General features: G+C 43.9%; 1 protein-coding gene across 1 annotated transcript; it reads right to left on the reverse strand.

Annotated features, from left to right (window-relative positions):
• Window positions 1-3,896: 3,896 nt before the first annotated feature.
• Window positions 3,897-4,880, reverse strand: LOC133640544 (trace amine-associated receptor 1-like). Its single transcript, XM_062034022.1, has one exon. The coding sequence runs from the start codon at window positions 4,878-4,880 to the stop codon at window positions 3,897-3,899; it is 984 nt and encodes a 327-aa protein (XP_061890006.1).
• Between the last annotated feature and the right edge of the window lie 4,871 nt (window positions 4,881-9,751).

Genomic DNA, 9,751 nt, shown 5'->3' on the forward strand with positions numbered 1-9,751 from the left:
ACGACAGTGAAACCCGGAGAGGCGTGATTGGGAAGAATGGCCGCCCGGATCTGAACCCGAGTGGTGTTTTGTTATTGGACTTTTGTGCCCGTCACGGATTGTCCATAACGAACACCATGTTCAAGCATAAGGGTGTCCATATGTGCACTTGGCACCAAGACACCCTAGGCCGCAGTTCCATGATCGACTTTGTAGTTGTGTCATCGGATTTGCGGCCTCATGTTTTGGACACTTGGGTAAAGAGAGGGGCGGAGCTTTCTACCGATCACCACCTGGTGGTGAGTTGGCTGCGATGGTAGGGGTGGATGCCGTACAGACCTGGCAGGCCCAAACGCATTGTGAGGGTTTGCTGGGAACGTCTGGCAGAGTCTCCTGTCAGAGAGAGTTTCAATTCCCACCTCTGGAAGAACTTTGAACATGTCACGAGGGAGGTGCTGGACATTGAGTCTGAGTGGACCATGTTCCGCACCTCTATTGTCGAGGCGGCTGATTGGAGCTGTGGCCGTAAGGAAGTTGGTGCCTGTCGTGGCGGTAATCCTAGAACCCGTTGGTGGACACCGCCGGTGAGGGATGCCGTCAAGCTAAAGAAGGAGTCCTATCCGGTTCTTTTGGCTCATAGGACTCCTGAAGCAGCGGACAGGTACCGACAGGCCAAGCGGTGTGCGGCTTCAGCGGTCGCGGATGCAAAAACTCGGACATGGGAGGAGTTCGGGGAAGCCATGGAAAACGACTTCCGGATGGCTTCGAAGCGATTCTGAACCACCATCCGCCGCCTCAGGAAGGGGAAGCAGTGCACTATCAACACCGTGTATAGTGAGGATGGTGTTCTGCTGACCTCGACTGCGGATGTTGTGGATCGGTGGAGGGAATACTTCGAAGACCTCCTCAATCCCACCAACACGTCTTCCTATGAAGAAGCAGTGCCTGGGGAATCTGTGGTGGGCTCTCCTATTTCTGGGGCTGAGGTTGCTGAGGTAGTTAAAAAGCTCCTCGGTGGCAAGGCCCCGGGGGTAGATGAGATCCTCCCGGAGTTCCTTAAGGCTCTGGATGCTGTGGGGCTGTCTTGATTGACAAGACTCTGCAACATCGCGTGGACATCGGTGGCGGTACCTCTGGATTGGCAGACCGGAGTGGTGGTTCCTCTCTTTAAAAAGGGGAACCGGAGGGTGTGTTCTAACTATCGTGGGATCACACTCCTCAGCCTTCCCGGTAAGGTCTATTCAGGTGTACTGGAGAGGAAGCTACGCCGGATAGTCGAACCTCGGATTCAGGAGGAACAGTGTGGTTTTCGTCCTGGTCGTGGAGCTGTGGACCAGCTCTATACTCTCGGCAGGGTCCTTGAGGGCGCATGGGAGTTTGCCCAACCAGTCTACATGTGCTTTGTGGACTTGGAGAAGGCATTAGACCGTGTCCCTCGGGAAGTCCTGTGGGTAGTGCTCAGAGAGTATGGGGTATCGGACTGTCTGATTGTGGTGGTCCGCTCCCTGTATGATCAGTGTCAGAGCTTGGTCCGCATTGCTGGCAGTAAGTCGGACACGTTTCCAGTGAGGGTTGGACTCCGCCAAGGCTGCCCTTTGTCACCGATTCTGTTCATAACTTTTATGGACAGACTTTCTAGACGCAGTCAAGGCGTTGAGGGGATCTGGTTTGGTGGCTGCAGGATTAGGTCTCTGCTTTTTGCAGATGATGTGGTCCTGATGGCTTCATCTGGCCAGGATCTTCAGCTCTCACTGGATCGGTTCGCAGCAGAGTGTGAAGCGACTGGGATGAGAATCAGCACCTCCAAGTCCGAGTCCATGGTTCCCGCCCGGAAAAGGGTGGAGTGCCATCTCCGGGTTGGGGAGGAGATCTTGCCCCAAGTGGAGGAGTTCAAGTACCTTGGAGTCTTGTTCACGAGTGAGGGAAGAGTGGATCGTGAGATCGACAGGCGGATCGGTGCGGCTTCTTCAGTAATGCGGACGCTGTATCGATCCGTTGTGGTGAAGAAGGAGCTGAGCCGTAAGGCAAAGCTCTCAATTTACCGGTCGATCTACGTTCCTATCCTCACCTATGGTCATGAGCTTTGGGTTATGACCGAAAGGACAAGATCACGGGTACAAGCGGCCGAAATTAGTTTCCTCCGCCGGGTGGCGGGGCTCTCCCTTAGAGATAGGGTGAGAAGCTCTGTCATCCGGGGGGAGCTCAAAGTAAAGCCGCTGCTCCTCCACATCGAGAGGAGCCAGATGAGGTGGTTCGGGCATCTGGTCAGGATGCCACCCGAAGGCCTCCCTAGGGAGGTGTTTAGGGCACGTCCGACCGGTAGGAGGCCACGGGGAAGACCCAGGACACGTTGGGAAGACTATGTCTGCCGGCTGGCCTGGGAACGCCTCGGGATCCCCCGGGAAGAGCTGGACGAAGTGACTGGGGAGAGGGAAGTCTGGGCTTCCCTGCTTAGGCTGCTGCCCCCGCGACCCGATCTCGGATAAGCGGAAGAAGATAGATGGATGGATGGATGGATAATTATGTTTTGTCTGTTCCGGTTTCCAAAGGTCAACATTGAGAAAATAACTATTCAAAGAAAATCATCACATAGAAAGTCTTCTTCAAAGATTCTGCATCATCCCAATGATGCTCGGTTTAAGGATTGCACCTTGAATAATTCTTGTTTTCAGAATAAAACACTTACTTTTAGCTTCAAAGTCCTGCTTGTTTTTACTACTTACTTAGGCCTTTAAATTCCCTGAGGAACATAGGCCATTGATGAAAGTCCTCCATCCCCTTCGGTCTTGTGCCCTCCGCTCCAGTTGTTGCCATGACAGCCCTTGCGCCTTCATCTCCTGCTCTGTGGTTCTTCTCCTTGTTTTTAGACTAGCACATTTTAATTCAGAATGTCTTTTCAGACATCTTCTATCTTCTCAGCTCTTTTTTGTGATATGTGTGCTTTTTTAATGCCCCAGAATGAAGCACATATATTCTCTCCGATATTTTACATTCCAGCAAAAAAAACTTTTTTCAAAATGCATCAAAATAATTTCATGTCAGCAACAAACAAAAACAAGACAAAAATAATAATACAGTAATGTGCAAATATAAAAAAGTTATTTTAATTATTTTTTTGGATAATTTCCAGGCAGCGAATTGTTTTTCTTTTTTAATGTAGTTTGTTTTCTTTTTATTTGAGTCCTTTTAACCGTGAGCAAATAGTCACAATGCAAATTGTTTGCCACTTGCCAAAATGTAAAATTGTATTTGTAGCCATGTCCTTATTTTTAAGAGCTGTTTCCTCTACTTTACACCGTGACATTAATTTAACATGAATAATTATGTTTGGTCTGTTCCGCTTTCCAAACGTCAACATTGAAAAAAATAACTATTGAAAGAAGGTCATCATAACATCATGCTGTTTAAGCAGAAATCCATGCAGGAAATCACCGACAATCAGAATAAGAATCAAATCAGAATCAGCTTTATTGGACAAGCATGTGAAATACCAGGAATTTGACTTGGTAGGCCTTGCTCTCTTTGTTCATTGTAAACAATAATGATTAACTACAAATATTAACAAGTACTTCAATAAGTCAAATGTAAAAGGCTAATAAATAACAGTGCAGTGATGAATAGAGCAAAGAGCAACAAAGATGATGACTTGAACATGACTTATTATATCCAAAGTCACAGATTAGCTCCAGAGTTGCAACTGCGACATTATTATTAGTATCCCTTTAATTTAGGTAGCCAGGGACTGCAGATGGAAATTAGCTATTTAGCTATAATCTGGTACAGAACATATCTGTCTTTGAACTTAATGTTTCTGTGCATTGTCCCTTCAAATAAAGACTAAACTAACTAACTATTGCGATATTTCAACTTAAGAGCACAAATAAGCAGCATTCTGTGTTAGCATTCACAGAAGAACATTAAAAGAGTTTGGTGGTAGCAAAACCTGCCTGAAATATTTTCCCGGTCATGATGAGTTTAAAAGCTGTTCTAAACCAGCTGTAAAAGAAAGCATAGATGAAGGGGTTAAGCATGGAATTGGAGAGGGTCAGCCAGTTTAGTGTCTCTATCACAGCAACGGGCGTGATACGGAAAGTGAAAGGCTGAAAGATGATACAAACAAAGTACGGCGTCCAACATAGAATAAAAACTCCCATCACTGTAGCCAACGTTTTGGTCGCTTTCCTCTCCATCTTACTGACGCCTCCTGACTTTGACTTGTGGATGACGCGTACTTGCCTCTGTGCCACGAGAAATATTCTCAAGTAGATGCTGAGCATGATGATGACTGGAATGTAAAAGGAAAATATGCACCCTATAGTGATTGATATCAACGCGTCCATTAAACAGCTGCCTTCACATTTGCCTTGATTAAATCCCGCAACCGTGACTCCGATTCCTAACAGTGCAGAAATCCCCCAGCTTACCAGGACCATAGCACCAACCACACGGTGGCTGATTTTGCTCCTGTACGTCAGGGGCTGGCACACTGCGTGGTATCTGTCGACAGAAATGCAGCACAGGTTCAAAATGGACGCCGTGCTCAGCGTGACGTCAAAAGTACCTCGTATTTTACACAACAGGCCTTCGTGATGCCAGCAGGAGAACACAGTGAAAGCCATACTGAAAGGAAAAACTAGAATCCCGACGAGCAGGTCGGCCACAGCTAAAGACAGAATGAGGTAGTTAGTCGGACTCTGTAGCTGTCGGAAACAAACTACAGCGATTATTACGAGAAGGTTCCCGCATACGGTGCAAAGTGACAAAAAGCCAAGAAAAACATACAAAGCAAGGCACGCAACTGAAGGATGACTTGCAAATATGTAAGTTGTATAATCTAATGTGTAGCAGGGGTGGATGTCATCTAAAACGTTGGTCTTGTTGACAGTCATCTCCTCTTCCATCCCTGTGGATTCCTGGAATCAAATACACAACTACTGAAAAGCATACAACACCATCAGGAACATAACATGACAAACTCTTACCAAGTCAGTCAGAGCATCAATGCTGCTCTCAGTTTCCGTGGAGCCCTTTTCAACTTCCACATAATTAACATAATTCATGCAAATATTTCTCGGCCAATGATTTTGCATTCATTGATGACCGCACGTTTCAGTGGTTTGAGACGTCTCGAAACCAGTTTGATGCTTGAGGTGGAGACATAGTAAGTACCTCTAACACAGTACCAACTCCCAAAAGATCAGCCAAGCCATCGGCCCACATGATGACCTGCTCGCCACGTTCATAAAGCGGAAACTGAGGTGGTACGGACACATGACCAGATCCTCAGGCCTTGCAAAAAACATCCTGCAAGGTGGCAGGAGACAAGGGACACAAAAGAAAAGATGGGAAGATAATATCGGAGAATGGACTCACTTGAAACTCACTGAGGCAATGAGAGCTGCTGAGGACAGAGAAGGATGGAGAGAGCTGGTCAACAGATCGTCTGTGGTGCCCCAACGACCCCCCGGGGTTATGGGATAGGTACAAGGTACAGGTACAGGTACAACTCCTGGTACCTGGGAATCAATACTGATACTCAATGGCACCAATGTGTGTGTTGATAAATGTTAATTTGTTTAAAGGATGATTTTAATCCACATTAAAAACACTTCCTTGTGGTCCAGATAATATTATTTGATATGCTTTGGTGTACGTTTGTTATGATCGGGTTGCATGATGATGCGGGGTATGTTCTCCCAGGATGCAGAGGACAAATCCGGACAGGACTTGCAGGCAAGGACTTGATTTAATAGTTAAGCAACACAAAACAGGTACAAAACAGAAAACAAACCGACTGGATAAGGTGCCGAGCGCACCGGAAGCTAAGGCTACAACTTAGCACAGACTAAGATCACGAGCAGGAGCTAGGAGACAAGCAAAACCTCACGTAACAGTGGCGTAATGCAAATAAATAAGCCAGACCGACTGACTGGAAAAGGCAGGCTTAAATAATGTCAGTGATTGCAAACAGGTGCGCGTCCGGAACAGAAGCGGCAGGTGAAAATAATAAGTAGCTATGGAAACCAACTCAGAGGTGAACAAACAGGAACCAAAGGAGTCCAAAACTAACAGAAAAACCCAATGACTCGAAAAACCCGAACAGAACATGATCCGGGCAGCGGATCACAACAACGTTCTGGGTAAATTTTGCTTCACCATCTTTTAATAGACTTACTGGTCCTGAGATAAGCCAAAAGTTCAACTCAAGGCTTAACTGATTCTCAAATACATCGGTGAAGCACTTTAGCTACGGAGCTAACATGATAGCATTGTGCTTAAATGCAAATAGAAACAAAATAAATAAGCCCCTGACTGGAAGGGTAGACAGAAAATCAACAATACTACTATCAGGAGACACCGAACCAAACACTGGACCTGTAAATACACGGTTAATGCTGTGCCGCCTGTCGAAGCCTAGCAATGCTGTTGTTAACGACGCCATTGAAGCTAACTTAGCTACGGGACCTCGTCAGAGCTATGATAAAAACATTAGCTATCCACCTACGCCAGCCCTCATCTGCTCATCAACACCCGTGCTCACCTGCGTTCCAGCGATCGACGGAAGGACGAAGGACTTCACCCGATCATCGATGCGGTCGGCGGCTAGCGTCGGATAGCGCGTCTGCTATCCAAGTCAAAGTCCTCCTGGTTGTGTTGCTGCAGCCGGCCGCTACCACACCGATCCCACCTACAGCTTTCTTCTTTGCAGTCTCCATTGTTCATTCAACAAATTGCAACCAACACAGATGTCCAGAATACTGTGGAATTTTGAGATGAAAACAGAGCTTTTTGTATTGGATTCAATGGGCTCCGAATACTTCCGCTTCAACCGTTAACGTCACGCGCAAACGTCATCATATCGAGACGTTTTCAGCCGGAAGTTTGCCGGGAAATTCAAAATTGCACTTTATAAGTTAACCCGGCCGTATTGGCATGTGTTGCAACGTTAAGATTTCATCAGACTGGGTTTCAGTAGGCCTTTAACAAAAGGGCCCTCATCTGTATAACTTTATGATAAGAAGACATATTAACTGACACCTTATCCATTATCCAGTGTTGTAAATAATATTGTCTTCAATTAGCACCAAATTGATTCTCTAAAATATGATCATGATCAGTCGACACGTGTACTGTGCAGTGAGAAATTGGGTCCATAGCTCGTCATATTTAAATAAGGTGGTGATGTGTATTTCTGGTCTTGTCATCCTCGTCCGGACAGAAGGGTGACACGGCAGTGCGGCTGGATCAAAAGAGACACTTTACCAAAAGTTGCTTTATTACAGGAGAGCGTCATTATACAGGACTGCAGTTCCTGGAGGAGGTCAGGTCAAGAAAATGAAGCACTCCTAACTTGGAGAAGCCAAACCATCAGTTTTTGTATTCCTCCTTCCTGTCTCTGTGTGTGTGCTAAGTCAGGAGAGCGCATCCTGACCATAAAAGGAGAAGTTTGTGTGTAAGTGTCAGAAAAACAACTGCTCTAAGTCATAACTTAAATGTTATGCGTTGGGCTGAACATGTAGTCTCTTCTCAAGGATAGGGCTATCACTTTTGCATTCAAAAGTCCCAATTAGGGCTTCTAGTGTCCTAAACATGTGACACCATTTAAAGTACATTTAAACGTTGGAGCTGCTTCAGGGTCACATCTGTGGTCCCACAAAAACACTGTGCCTCATCTCAAAGCCCTATCAAGTTTGAAGTGGGAATATAATTCCAGGGCGTCATTATCTGCACGGAGACAGCCCTGTGGATGACCCTTGACCTTTTTTGTAATTTTTTTTAGATTTACCCCATTCACTTTTAAATTGAGCGGTGGATGCTTGATGTCTTTCTTAAGGTTCAAGGGGGAGTGAAAATGACTAACCTCTCTCCTTTCCTTCTCGCTTCCTTTATTTGAGAGGGGGAGATCAGGTGACAGCCAACAAAAGGTGGAAACTCCACAGCTGCCGAGTTTTTTCCTTTTTATTCCTACACCGGACCAATGCTGAAACCACATTCATTGCCTACAATACATTACAACACCGTGTTTTTCAATATTCTACCATAAAACAAGGTTTAAACTCTTTTTGTTAACCAACTTAAGTTAAAAGTTAAAGCACCAATGATTGTCACACACACACTAGATGCGGCAAAATTATTCTCTGCATTGGACCCATCACCCTTGATCACCCCCTGGGAGGTGAGGGGAGCAGTGAGCAGCAGCGGTGGACGCGCCCAGTAATCATTTTTGGTGGTTTAACACCCAATTCCAACCCTTGATGCTGAGTGCCAAGCAGGGAGGTAATGCGTCCCATTTTTATAGTCTTTGCTATGACTCGGCCGGGGATCGAACTCACAACCTACCGATCTCAGGGCAGACACTCTAACCACAAGGCCACTTTCCTCAACACACTCGACCCTGCCCAAGCTTCCCCTGCTCTTCCCTGATCTCACAATTCATGCTTTTTACAAGAATAACAGCAAATCTAAACATAGTTAAAGAGTCTAAAGCAGGGGTCACCAACGCGGTGCCCGCGGGCACCAGGTCGCCCGTAAGGACCAGATGAGTAGCCCGCTGGCCTGTTCTAAAAATAGCTCAAATAGCAGCACTTACCAGTGAGCTGCCTCTATTTTTTAAATGTTATTTATTTACTAGCAAGCTGGTCTCGCTTTGCCCGACATTTTTAATTCTAAGAGAGACAAAACTCAAATAGAATTTGAAAATCCAAGAAAATATTTTAAAGACTTGGTCTTCACTTGTTTAAATAAATTCATTAATTTTTTTACTTTGCTTCTTATAACTTTCAGAAAGACAATTTTAGAGAAAAAATACAACCTTAAAAATGATTTTAGGATTTTTAAACAAATATAAATGTTTACCTTTTAAAATCCTTCCTCTTCTTTCCTGACAATTTAAATCAATGTTCAAGTAAATTTTTTTATTTTATTGTAAAGAATAATAAATACATTTTAATTTAACTCTTCATTTTAGCTTCTGTTTTGTCGACAAAGAATATTTGTGAAATATTGCTTCAAACTTATGATTAAAATTCAAAAAAATTATTCTGGCAAATCTAGAAAATCTGTAGAATCAAATTTGAATTTTATTTCAAAGTCTTTTGAATTTCTTTTAAAATTTTTGTTCTGGAAAATCTAGAAGAAATAATGATTTGTCTTTGTTATAAATATAGCTTGGTCCAAATTTTTATATATTCTAACAAAGTGTAGATTGAATTTTAACCTATTTAAAACATGTCATCAAAATTCTAAAATTAATCTTAATTATGAAAAATTACTAATGATGTTTCATAAATTTTTTTTTAAATTTTTTTAAAAAGATTCGAATTAGCTAGTTTTTCTCTTCTTTTTTTCGGGTGAATTTAGAATTTTAAAGAGTCGAAATTGAAGATAAACTATTTCAAAATTTAATTGTCATTTTTTTCATGTTTTCTCCTCTTTTAAACCGTTCAATTAAGTGTAAATATCATTAATTATTAATAATAACAGAGTTAAAGGTAAATTGAGCAAATTGGCTATTTCTGGCAATTTATTTAAGTGTGTATCAAACTGGTAGCCCTTCGCATTAATCAGTACCCAAGAAGTAGCTCTTGCTTTCAAAAAGGTTGGTGACCCCTGGTCTAAAGCAAGGGTGTCCAAACTGAGGGCCGCACATGGAAAAATTAAAGGCCTACTGAAAGCCACTACTACCGACCACGCAGTCTGATAGTTTATATATCAATGATGAAATCTTAACATTGCAACACATGCCAATACGGCCGGGTTAACTTATAAAGTG

Source organism: Entelurus aequoreus, linkage group LG23 (assembly GCF_033978785.1).
Source record: "Entelurus aequoreus isolate RoL-2023_Sb linkage group LG23, RoL_Eaeq_v1.1, whole genome shotgun sequence".
Taxonomy (NCBI): Eukaryota; Metazoa; Chordata; class Actinopteri; order Syngnathiformes; family Syngnathidae; genus Entelurus; species Entelurus aequoreus.